We start from the raw sequence: 13,622 nt of genomic DNA on the forward strand, positions 1-13,622 counted from the left end.
GCTCTCACTGTTGTGGCCTCTCCCATTGCGGAGCACAGGCTCTGGATGCACAGGCTCAGCGGCCATGGCTCACGGGCCCAGCCGCTCCGCGGCATGTGGTATCTTCCCGGACCGGGGCACGAACCCGTGTCCCCTGCATCGGCAGGTGGACTCTCAACCACTGCGCCAACAGGGAAGCCCTATCCTAATTTTTAAGTGAGGTATTAGATCTTCTTGGCCCTTGATTACCATTTTGATCCATTAAAATTGTTCTATATTATCTTCAACATTGTAATTTTTGAATAAGTGGTTAGTGCTATATTCCACCTTATAGCTTTTTCAGAAACTCTTTGTGTTCCAAATGAAATTTCTCTTGAGGACCAGATGCTCTTGTTAACTACAAGATATTTCTCTGTGGAAGGTTGATAGCACCATATCTAAAAACAACTCATTGAGATTCCAGTGGAAATTAAAATTGGAATTCCTTTGCAATCCCTTACATCTATACTTTTGATTTTATGTTCTGACTGTGATCTGTTTGGCACTGTATCTTGGCAAAGTATCTTCATGTACTTCGTTAAGACAGATTCTAAGATCATGTCTGTGTTCATTAGAAAAAAATGTTATGATTATCAGTAATAGAAATGCTGCTGTTGCTACTGCTGCTGCTACCGCCACCACTGGCCACCTCTTATACATAGCATTTAACCATGTTCTAGGTGCTATTTTAAATACTTTACATGTAATTACTTATTTAATTTTAACAATCATATGAGGTGAATAGTATTATTTTCCCCATTTTTTTAGGGAAGGAATTTGAGGCATAAAGAGGCTAAATGATTTTCAGTGTCTGCAGTAGGCTTCAGAGAGGGAGAATTTTTGCAAGTACTGTATATTTGCTGTAGGTAATGACATGCATTAATTTAGTAAAGATGGTTGATCAGCTACTATGTGTTATAGATGCTGTGAACTGTGAAGACGTAATACTAAATCTGGAAGCCTATTTCTGTGTTTTCTGATTAAAGAGTGTCTACTTTCCTTCTGGCATTCTTCAGAAATCTATATACAATCACTGTTCTGAAAATTATTTACTATGTACACATATATCTTTGTTACACAATAAATATATGTAATTTATTTCATGACACATTGGGTGTTTTCCTACAGCTAAGTTATTATTTAAATTAGAAACTTTCTTAAGCAACTTCTTATCTAATTTGACAATGAACAAATGTTCTACACTCCATCTGTAAAATGCTGTTACTGATGCTTTTGTCATCCTAAGCTTTCACAACTAGGAACTGGTGACTGGGAGTTGCCTAGCCCTGATGCTCTGGCTCATTTCTGCTCCCACTAGTGGAACTGTATTCTCGAAAGAATTGCATTCTTACAATTTGGTCCCCAAATCTCTTTCTACTCCTTTTACTTGTTATTCTAATTAAGTAATTTCATTAAATCTGATATAACCAAATGAATATGAATGTGAAAAGATTTTTTTTGGAAAACTTAAGTTGAATGCTTTGTAAAGATAATTAACCAGTGGTGGGATGGATTTGGCTATGGGCCATAGTTTGCCAACTCCTGATTTATAGTACTGTGCTCTCTCCTTTGTCCTCTTACACTCACAATTCAGTTAACTCCTCTTTAAGTAGCCTTAAACATACATCTTCTTTTATTGCTTTTGTCTTCCCACTAAGATTTAACTCTTGTTCAGCTACCTCAGGAGATACTCTTTTTTGTCTCCTTTTCTTCTTTTATTCTTTCAGTTTATGAGTCAAAAAATAATTATTACAAAGAATGTACAAATGCATATAAGCCTCATAAGAATGAATTATTGTAGAATCTTTCTGTGATGTTCGTGGGGTTTCTGTGATGCCTCTGGAGTAAATTATAGGTGAAGTTTCATTATAATGATATGTTATTCTTCAGTAATGAACTCTCCTTTAGTATGTTTCAAGATAAATGCATGAAACAGTAAATAATATAGAGTTAAGATACAGTATAATTTTACCTACTTAGGAAAACTCTCAACCCTCCATCACAGTTTTAAGCGTAATATTTTACTTTCTTTGGCATTGTTGCTGATGTTTAAAAAAGCGTGCAACATGCAGACAGTGTGGTGTTCTGGTTAAATGAAGAAACAGGAGTCAGATATGCTGAGTTATATGTGACCTATAAGACATTCACACTTGGATACCTTGCCTAGACTTTTTAAGAAACTAAGTTCTCTCCTTTGTAAACTGTTACCTACATCTATCTAAGAATTCAGGGAGATAATGCATATAAATTGCTTAGCACACTACCTGTCATATAGTAAGCCCTCAGTAATTGCTGACTGCTAAATAATGTAATTTCCCCCTAGTTATAGGCCTGGGAATAAGATATCTTGCTGACATAAGTACTGTATTTTTGTTTTGTTTTCTGTCTGAGAAGTAAAGTGGATTATTCCATTTCTGTAAATTAATTTAGAATATTGACATTTTGCACATTATTAATTATTATTTGATAACCCCAAACTGTATTTAGGACTGTAAATACCTTTTACCAAAATATATTCTTTAACATAAACATAATTTCAGACTCTGATTAAACTTCAGTCGTGGTATGAAATTTAATTTAAGGTCTCATGTGTTTCATTAGATTAGTGATCTCTTTGCCCTTGTGTTTAGTCTGTCATAATATTATATGAAGCTTAAAACCTTCAGAGCATTTGTATTTTATTCAAAGTACCTTCATCATTATCCATAGTATCTAACGTGCTGCTCCCTGTCTTTGCATTCAGCTTCTGATCCATCTAATTTTCTTCTCTGTGACTATTGGCAAAAAAATTTCAGTTCTGAATTCTTAACTGAATTCTTAAGGCTGAAGAAGAAACTTCAAAGATAGTTTTCAAACCTGGTTTATATCTCCTTGAAAGGTGTTATAACACATTGAGCAGTGCAGTGCAATAGGGATGATTAATTTCACTCTTGCATCATTCCACTAGGCAAGTTTCTCATTTTCCCATTTTAAAAATTAATTTAGTCTTTTTTAAGCATAGATAGGAATAATGACAAAATAATTTATAGGATAATGAAATAGCAAAATATTTTGAGATAAAGGAAAATAGATGACTAAGATTCTGTAATGTACCTTAGATTTATAAAAGGGTACAGTAGAGCCGTATGATCATTACAAGAAGAATGTGTCTTATTCTATTAAAAAATAAGTAAAATTTATCTTTGATCTTTGGAAGACTTCTAAGAAAGAAAAATGTCCTGAAATAACACTCCTTACAAATAGTTAAAACTACTGAAAATGGAAACTCCAAAACTAAAATTGGATCCAGTAGATCCTGTATATCAAGAGATGAAGATGTAATATCTTTTTACTCTTTTTGAAGATGCTTATTAAGGTTTTGTTTTTAAAGTTTTTTATGTTCTCTGAATTATTGTCCCCTCCTCACAGAATCAGGTTTCTCTTTCTCCTCTTGCCCTCCATTCCTCTCCCCTCTCCTTTCCTCTCTCCCTACTTGCCCCATTCCTTCCCCCTTTCTCTCCACTCCTCTCTTCTCCTCCACCCCCTCCCCTCCCCAGTGTCCTTCCTTCTTTCTTTCCTTCCTTCGTTCCTTCGTTCCTTCGTTCGTTCCTTCCTTCCCTCCTTCCTTCCTTCCTTCCTTCTGTCCGTTATTGTTCTGTGTCTGGTAATGGCTTACTGTTTACAAATTTACAAATGTAGCTATGGTTTATTTTAGGTTGTAGACATTTGTTTGCTTTGTATATAATGAGTTTGTTTTTTCAACTTGATCTCTTTTTGAATTGGAAATCTGACAGAGACAAATAGTACTTACGTAGGGCACATTGATTGAAAGTGTCAGTCTAAGGTGGGTGGGAAGAGAGCCTTCCTACTGTAGACCCCCTAATGTGATAATGCAGATGGATTTATTCTGGGTGCTAACACCCTCATTAGAAGCCTTACCACTTCCTGATCTATCAGTGAAACTTCCTTGGAAAGCAGCCTGTGTTGCAGGAAGGGGTTGGTGTTAAACACTGAGATACCCTACCTGCCTACCTGAAGTTATTTTCAAGGGGAGTGAGGGTTAGGATGGGTGCTCATTGAAACAGTTGTCCTATGTGTAAACTTTTCATGAGCCCTGATTTTGGCTCTATTTTTCACTGTCACCCTTAATCCCAATGGCTGCCATCTTTGCTGTAGCTACTTTAGAGTATCTTCCGCATGCATCCTCCTCTGTCCATTTGATCCCTTAACCATTTACTTTCCCAACTTCCTGAAATATGTTGATATTGTCTCTCCCTCTCCTTCACTCCCCTCTCCTCTCCCTTCACTGTTCTGGGTTTATCCTTTTCTATGTCTATACTGTCTTGAGTATATTACTGAGAAGGAAGGAAGTCAAGACATACTCTCAGTGTGCAATTTTCTGAAACTACAATTTTTGCTGCCACCAGTGATTGAAGTTACTTGTTTTCATAGCAACCCAACTATCATTAAATTTGCTGGGGGGTTTTTGCCAGCTTAAATTATATAAAATTGCTCTCGTTCTAATGTGTAACCTTTTATAGATAACCAGCAAATCATCATTTTCCCTTTTGAGTTGTTCTCATATAGTTTTCTGTGAGTTGTTTGTTCATTTGACTTTCATATTTACTGTAAAATCTGGGTTTTATAACCAGTTTTCATAGTATCTTGATGCAGTATATTGACTCTTCATCACATTTGCTGCAAATATCTTCTAGTTTTTTGTTTTCACTCTAAATTTAATTATGTTTATTTTAGAAATTATATTATTTGACTATGTTTATCTGCTTCATGATTTCTAAACTTTGAGGTAATAAAGTTATTACACCTCCAGACAATTTATATTAAGTACGGTTTTTATTTTTGTTTCATTAAACTTTCTAAAATGAATTTTTGTGGAACACTTTTGCAGAATAATTTGGCAGTGCATTTTAAGAGACAAGAAAATTTCTTTATGTTTTGATCCTATTCTTAGAAGACTTGATTAAAGGGAAGAATAATGTTTGGTGTTTTGAACTCATATTATTTTGTCAAATGCTTTGAAATACGAAAAGTCAGGTAAAATATTTTTGTGTTTTCCAGATTATTGCTCAGTTGTAACAATTGTGGACCAGACACATGTAAAGTTAACCTGCCTGTTCTTTAGTGGAAATTATGAAGCCCTTCCAATGATTTATAAAAATGGAGATATTGTTCGCTTTCACAGGCTGAAGGTATAATTCATACTGTTTAGAACTTATATTTGTTTGAAGAGAACACTGTATTGCTCACTAAAACTAGTTACACTAATTATGTGGTTGCTTTGTTAGAACATGACGTCAGGCACTTCAAGAGACAAGAAGAAATGTAAATAGTATCAGACTTCAAATGATTTATATTAGGAAACCTCTTCATTTGGGCAAACTACCTAACCTCCTTCCACAGAAATGTGTTAGCTGCCGCGATTCCGACTAGTTGCATTCCATTAGAAAACATTTAATAAAATGGTAGAGCTATTAAATAGTATGTGATTTTTTAAAAATCAGCTTTTTAACACTTCCATATTTTCAGTCTTTTAGGTTTTAAACATTTCAGTCGCTTCATAGTTTGCTTTTGTTACATGGGTTTCCACGCAACCCCTTCACTATCTTGGTTGTCTTTTCTTCTAATACTTCAGTTTATCTGTGGTCCTCATGGTCACTGATGCTCATAAATGAGTACAATAGTCCAGATGTCTTCTAGTCTTAAGATATGGTGGGAAACAACTCTCTTGCTCTATTAATGCCTTTTCCCTGAGACTAGAAGAATTTTGGAGAACATTTGCTTAAAGATAAAGAGAACGAGAAATATTACTATTGTAGCACTATATTACAGGCTTATCCAAACTTCAAAAAAATAGCTTATTTCTCACACACTGCTGTTTCCTGTAGTACAGTTGACCCTGAACAGCACAGTTCTGAACTGCTCGGGTCCACTGATGTGCAGATTCTTTTCAGTAGTAAACAGTGCAGTACTACAGGATCCCATGGTTAGCTGAATCCATAGATGCTGAACTGAGGATAGAGGGCTGACTGTAAGTTATAAGGGGATTTTCAACTGCACAGTTGGTCGGTGCCCCTAACGCCCGTGTTCAGGGGCCAACTGTATTTGTAATTCTTGCTATTGTTTAATTGAAGTAAAATATACATCTCTCTTTTCACAGTATTAGCATGCTCGTGTTACTAACACTCTAGAAACGTCCTTTGTACCCCTACCTGGGGTTGTCATTCACACTCCCCCCCCACCAAGAGTAAATAATCTCACAACTTCTAACAACATATATAGTTTCATATGTATTTGTTCTTTATATAAAGGAAATACACTATAGTTTTTTAGGGTTTTTTTTTTTGTTTTTTTTTTTGTTTCTGGCTTATGCTTGTATGAGTCAACTGTACTATTACATATAGTTTTACTTTGTTCATTTTCACTGCTAAATGGTATTCTGTCCAGCCAATGTTTGAATACACCAGAATTTATATATTTATTCTGTTGGTCGTTTAGGTAGTTTTCAGTTTGAGACTATTATGCTGCTATAAACAGTCTAGTACATACCTTTTACTGAATATATATAATTATATGTAATATAATATATACATTTATATGTAATTATGTAATTATAATATAGATTACATATTATATATTGTATAATGCATAGATATATATGCATTTCAGTTGATTGTATACCAAGGAGTGTGGTTCGTGAGTTCAGGGTTGTGCATATATTAGCCTTTAGTTTTCCAAAGTGTTTTTTACCAACTTACACTCCCATTAGAGATATAAGAGAATTCCAAATCTCTTCAGAGAACCAGTTTTTAGCTTTGATTTTCTCTATTGTATGTTTCTATCTCTTACCTTGATTATGTTTTCTTTCTACTTTCCTTGGATTTGAAATAATATTCTTTGTGCAGCTTCTTGAGATAGAAGCCTAAACTTCTGATTTTTAACCTTTCTTCTTTTGTAAAATATTCACTTATTTCTATAATTTTTTCTCTATGTATTGAATACTACTTTAGTTATATCCAACAAGTTTTAGAACATCACAGCTTAAGTATCCTTCAGTTCAATATATTTTCTAATTTCCAATAAATATATAAATACATTTATTAATATCAGACAGTATTACAGGAGACTAAAGGAGGTATTTCATAAGTTCAAAAGGGTTGCTTTATGAAGAAGATATAACAGTCATAAATGCATGTGCATCTAATAACTGAGCCTTGAAATTCAGAAAGCCAATGTTTTTAAGGCATATCCCAGCTGTCTCAGTCAGACTGATGAGCCCTTAGCCTCAGCTGCATTTTACTCACTTCAAACTCTTATATTTTAAGTGTTCTAGTTTTCCCTATAGTATTCATAAATAACTGTTACTTATTATCCTTTTATGAATTATACCTTAATTAAAAAACTAATAAATGTTTTGTTAGTAAAACTGCAAGCCTGATAGTATTAGGGAGGCTGCCACCTAGCTCTTTAAAAAATAAAAATAATCTTGCATAGTGTTTTACAGTTTACATGGTGCTTGTGGATTTTGATACAGCCCAGTAGATTTTATAATTTCATATGCTAATTAAATGAAATATTTAAAGAATTATGTCCTCTATTAACTATGCTGGCAAGATTTTATAATCTCTCAAGTGTTTCCAGTTCCTAGGTTCTGGATCAATAAACCTGTTTTGTTTGTTTCTGTTTTGTTTTCTACTTTGCCACTTTCTTAGATCCAAGTATATAAAAAGGAGACTCAGGGTATCACCAGCTCTGGCTTTGCGTCTTTAACATTTGAGGGAACTTTGGGAGCTCCTATCATACCTCGTACTTCAAGCAAGTGTTTTAACTTCACCGCTGAGGACCACAAAATGGTAGAAGCGTTACGTGTTTGGGCATCTACTCATATTTCACCTTCTTCAACATTAGTGAAATTGTGTGATGTCCAGCCAATGCAGTATTTTGACCTGACTTGTCAGCTCTTGGGCAAAGCGGAAGTGGATGGAGCGTCATTTCTTCTAAAGGTAGATTTTTTAAAAATTTATTTATGTATTTATTTTATCATTTTAATCATTTTTTTACATCTTTAGTGGAGTATAATTGCTTTACAATGGTGTGTTAGTTTCTGCTTTATAAAAAAATATGGAGCGCTTCACGAATTTGCGTGTCATCCTTGCGCAGGGGCCATGCTAATCCTCTCTGTATCGTTCCAATTTTAGTATATGTGCTGCCAAAGCGAGCACAGGTAGATATTTTTAAATACTGGAAATTGTTTTGTAAGTTACCATGACCTATAAGCCTGTAAAGAGCTTATATTTCAGCATTCTGGTGGAATAAATATGCATACTGTGTACTAAGAACTTAAAATCTAACCATTTTTAATGAGCCTGTAATTTCTATGCAACTTTAATCTTGAACTTCTCTTCTTTATCCTATACTTCTAGAGAAAAATAGTATTACCAGATCTACATTTTAAATATAGTATTGTTTATATTGTGTTTATATATTTCTTATTAGTACTAGCAAAATGAGTTGTTTTCTATTGCTATTTTTAAGTTGCAGCTCTAAAAATGCATATTTCTGTTTCCCTATCAAGATGTAGCCTTCCTTCTCACTCATTTGCCTTCTTCTTGGCCCATTGATGTTGGGTTCTCTTCCCATGTTATTTCACTGTCTGCTTCATAGGTAGATCAGGGATGGTTTTGAAGTGTTTATTTTTCTTGTTATATTTTATTTTGTTCTTAAATCTGCAGAAAAAAAAAGTGACATAAGACCCATCTAATCTTTGTTTATACCTATCCCAATTTATTCATGAATAGCTTCTGGAGAGGACAGTTGTCTGATACCATCCTCACCTACCTAGCCTAGGCAGGATGCATTTAAACAAACACTGCTTCAGCCCTGCTTCTCTGGTTCTTTAGCTTCTGACTCTTTGGAACGACGGAACAGGAAATGGAGTACAGTGGCCCTTGGACAAATATTGGGGTTTAGCATTATTATCAGTTATACCTTGCCCATATTAAAGAATAGTGAAGATAGAAATTATTGAATAAAATACAAAGTCTTTGAAGTTGAAAATAGCACATATTTATATACACGTGAAATACTCTGAAAAAGTAAATGCATGCTATGAAAAAACATAAATAAGTGTGACAAAATTGAAGCTAAAGCAACATAAAATCATCCAAACAAAATGAGAAGGAGGTCAGCCAGTCATACTTTATGCCCAAAGTGACGTATTTAACAAATGAGTGTTTGCTAATCACTGAACACTTCCAATGACAAAAAACCAGCTGTGCAGAGAAGTATTCTCCACCTTTTGGCTGCTGTATTGAGCATAAATTCTTAAATTCTGAGATAAAACCTGCCACCTTTTAGCTGACATAGCTGAATCTACATTTTCCTTCTAAAAGCAAGAAAACATGCCTGCATCCCATTTTAATAGATAGCCTTTTCGGATAAGTAAAAACAGCTTTCATGTAGATATTATTTTAAAATACAGCATTCAGAAGTGAATGTAAGAAATTACATTAGTAAGACTTTCTTGAGGACAGTTTAAAAGAAATCTCAAAAGTCTTTCTATGCTCTTTGTCTCAAACTCTATTTTCATAAATTTATTTTATAGTAATAATTTAAAATGTAGAAAAATGCCTTTAAAGGAATATTTATCCTTATATTTCTTGCAGTAACAAAAATCAGAAAAAACTCACATACTAGCGATAGAGAATTTTGTGAATTATTTATGTGTTGTGGAATACTGTGTGACTATAAAATGACATTGTAGACATACTTATTGATATAGAAATTCACAATATTCTCTTTAGTGATTAATGTACTTTCATTTATATACTAAAAATGTATTATATGCATAGCAAAAAATATATTGAGAGGACTATATAGCAATATTTTGCTCATTTTATCTATGGGAAGTCAAATTTTAAGTGATTTTTTTTTCTGAAATTGGTTTTCCTATCCCAAACTAGGAATACTTTTTTAAAATTTTGTTTTGAAAACAGAAGGAGCCAGACCTTACTCCAAATGAGTTCTGGTCAGCATGGAATATAGCATAATTATTTCCTGTCTCAACTGAGATACGATGCTAATATTGGTCTCTTTATTAGTAACTACAATACATTCATTTTAATTATTCTAGCAGATATGATTCCCCCACATACTGTTGTTTCTAAAAGAAGTTAATTTTAATTATAGGTTATTACGACTGTAATGTTAATAAGAAGAGATTAAAGGCTATGGTTGGGGATATACTCAAAGATAAAATTTAGAGCCTTAAATGTCTTCATGAACAAAAAAAGAAAATAAAGCATAGCATATCAGAATAATCTTTCAAGTCAAGAAATTGAAAAGTTAACAAACAATTATAGAAAGTTTGAGGTAGTATTTTAATAAGGTATTTAATTTTGGGATAGGTAATTTTAACATTGCCCAGAAATTTAAAAGATATTTTTAAGCGATATATAGTAAAATATTTCTCTCCTTGACTTCCTCTCTTGTCCCGATGCTGCTATAATAATAAAAATAACATTAACATTTCAGATTGGCAGAGGATTGTTAAATGGTGATTGTTATCTATTTGGAAAAAAGAATTAGATCTGTATAAAATATGCAGGTACCTAACAGATTGAGTTTTGATACAAGATTACAAAAGTTCCAGAATTTCAACACAAGGTCTGACTTATACTCTACTCTCTCAACCCCTCCTTCAGAAGACTCACGGATTGGTCTGTAAAGCCATTTTAAAGTCTCAAAAACATGTACACAAAATGAAAGAACAAATTCCAAGTGAAGAAAAATGCAACATAATGTTACTACTCCCAAAGTGATTGTCCTGGTTCTTTGAATAATTTAGGAAACAGAGTGAGTGACTCAAACTCATGATTGTTTATTTACAACTTAGCACTGTCACCAACATTATTCAGTACTTTCTCTGTAATCTGACACTGGCAGATACCTGTATAGATATGCGGTGTTTTCCATAAAATAGGCAGAAGACCTAAATAGACATTTCTCCAAAAAAGACTTACAGATAGCCAACAGGCACATGAAAAGATGCTCAACATCACTAATTATTAAAGAAATGCAAATTAAAACTACAGTGAGGTACTGCCTCAGACTGGTCAGAATGGCCATCATTAAAAAGTCTACAAATAACAAGTGCTGGAGAGGGTGTGGAGAAAGGGGAACCCTCCTACATTGTTGGTAAGAATGTAAATTGGTGCAGCCCCTATGGAGAACAGTATGGAGGTTCCTTAAAAAACTGAAAATAGAGTTCACATGATCCAGCAATCCTATTCCTGGGCATATATCTGGAAAAGACAAAAACTCTAATTTGAAAAGATACATCCAATTTTCATAGCAGCACTATTTACAATAGCCAAGACATGGAAGCAACCTAAATGTCTATTAATGGATAAAGAATATGTGGTGTATATATATACAGTGGAATATTACTCAGCCATAAAAAAGAATGAAATAATGCCATTTGCAGCAACATGGATGGACCTTGAAATTATAGTAATAAGTGAAGTAAGTCAGAGAAGGCAAACATCATATGATATCACTTATATGTGGAATCTAAGCAAATGATACAAATGAACTTATTTACAAAACAGAAATAGATTCACAGACATGGAAAACAAATTTACGGTTACCAAAAGGGAAAGGATGGGGGTAAGGATAAATTAGGAGTTTGGGATTAACAGATACACACGACTGTATATAAAATAGATAAGCAACAAGGACCTATGTATAGCACAGGGAACTATATTCAATATCTTGTAATAACCTATAAAGGAAAATAATCTGATAAAGATATATGTGTGTGTGTCTATGTGTGTGTATAACTGAATCACTTTGCTGTACACCTGAAACTAACACAACGTTGTAAATCAACTATACTTCAATTTAAAAAAAAATAACAGTTGAAAAGGAAATGTGGTGTTTTCTATTTAAGTAGACTGTTCACTCTTACCCAGCCAAACTTCTGACATGCAGAGGCATTCTTACCTCTCTCCAAATGTCTTTTGTCCCGCCCTTCTATAGCATAGCATAGCCTCAAGCTCATCTCTTCCAGCCCTAGCACAGCCCAGGCTAGCTCCGGTCTTAAGGATGGGATAGTGCATACTCGTCCTGGGCCCCTGTTCCCATCCTTACCTCAAGGTGACTTAAATAGCAATCCAACCTACCTTTCCCTTTCCATCACCCATGATTGTAATTTACTTGTGTTCATAACGTCTAACATAAACAAAATATTCATATCTGTGCTTTCAAAGGCCTTTTCCAAATCAGAACAAAGTGGAAAAATGGGCAGAGGTCAGATTAGTTCCCTAAAAGCTAGGAATTTATACTTAAGAAAATTAGCAGAGATACTTGTAAAGGTTTATATACAAGATGGTAATTACTAAATTATTTAAAATAGCAAAAATTTTGAAACAAGTCAAATGGCCAAAAAAGAGATTGGTTTAATAAATTTGTTTGCATCTATAATGTAATGTGAAGCCATTGAAAATCCTATTTTAGAAGAATATTTAAATTGCCTGAAAAACTGCCCAGCAATAAATTAAGAAATGAAAAGCAGAGTAGAATGCCAGTTTGGTAAAAAGAAAAAAAGACATATATATTATAACTACATAGAAGATAAAAAAGATAAGTAAAGTCAACAATATGTTAATAGTTTTTCCAAGCTCATAGCTGTTTGAATTTTTTTCCTTACATTTTATTCATTACCTATACATATGTAGTCCTTTTACAATCAGGAAAGAATATACATCATATTCAAAGTTTAACAGATATTTGGGGGAATATATTAAATTACTTTTAAGCTATGTTACCAGCAAATAAAACTCTTCTAGCCTCCACAATTTTACAAAAAGATCATTAAACTTTTGTTCTACTTCTTATGCAGGTATGGGATGGCACCAGGACCCCATTCCCATCTTGGAGAGTCTTAATACAAGACCTTGTTCTTGAAGGTGATTTAAGTCACATCCACCGGGTGCAGAATCTGACAATAGACATTTTAGTCTATGACAACCATGTTCAAGTGGCCAAATCTTTAAAGGTGATGTTGTGTAGCAAGCATGTTTTGCTCTTTTGTATTTTTATAAATTTTAGGGTAAATCACATGTTAGATGATATTTGAGGTCTAGAAATTAACTCCAGATTAATTTTTTTCTTTAATTTGTAAAATGTGTATTTAAATTATTAGACGATATATTAAATTATAATGGCTTGAACAGCTTTTTTAAAGTTAAAGAATGTTTCCTGAACATCTTAAAGCTGTGCCCAATTTTACTATGGAAAGAAAAATTTTTTTCTGCCATAAAATTTGCTTTAAAATAACAAAGGATGTATAAAATATTTGTAAACTTAAATGATAAGCTCTTTTACTTGGTTTGATAAAATCCAGTCTTTAACTTTTTACTCATTAGTCTAAGAAATTGTTAATCCACCTCTAAAATATATTGATAAATTGTCTGTGTGTACCATACAGTTTATTAGAATTTGCTCACTGTTTTTGAGATGCAGTTTTCTAAGTAAAATAACGCTGCTTAGTTTTGGCACTTCTTGCTTATTAGTAACATTTTAAGGAATATTTTTCTTCATTTTAC

General features: G+C 33.4%; 1 protein-coding gene and 1 non-coding gene across 4 annotated transcripts in view; one reads left to right on the forward strand and one right to left on the reverse strand.

Moving 5' to 3' along the window:
* POT1 (protection of telomeres 1) overlaps window positions 1-13,622 on the forward strand; it is a 78,910-nt gene that overhangs the window by 36,942 nt on the left and 28,346 nt on the right. For all 3 annotated transcript variants that reach the window (XM_024757803.1, XM_024757801.1, XM_024757802.1), the window contains exons 7-9: window positions 5,077-5,207; window positions 7,728-8,018; window positions 12,917-13,072. In XM_024757803.1, coding sequence (XP_024613571.1) covers window positions 5,077-5,207; window positions 7,728-8,018; window positions 12,917-13,072 — 578 coding nt within the window. The remainder of the gene's footprint in view (window positions 1-5,076; window positions 5,208-7,727; window positions 8,019-12,916; window positions 13,073-13,622) is intronic.
* On the reverse strand, window positions 8,131-8,237 carry LOC112408280 (U6 spliceosomal RNA). The gene has a single exon (XR_003004925.1). It is a non-coding gene; the product is annotated as a U6 spliceosomal RNA (small nuclear RNA).

The sequence above is a fragment of the Neophocaena asiaeorientalis genome, unplaced genomic scaffold (genome assembly GCF_003031525.2).
Source record: "Neophocaena asiaeorientalis asiaeorientalis breed wild unplaced genomic scaffold, Neophocaena_asiaeorientalis_V1.1 scaffold116, whole genome shotgun sequence".
Taxonomy (NCBI): Eukaryota; Metazoa; Chordata; class Mammalia; order Artiodactyla; family Phocoenidae; genus Neophocaena; species Neophocaena asiaeorientalis.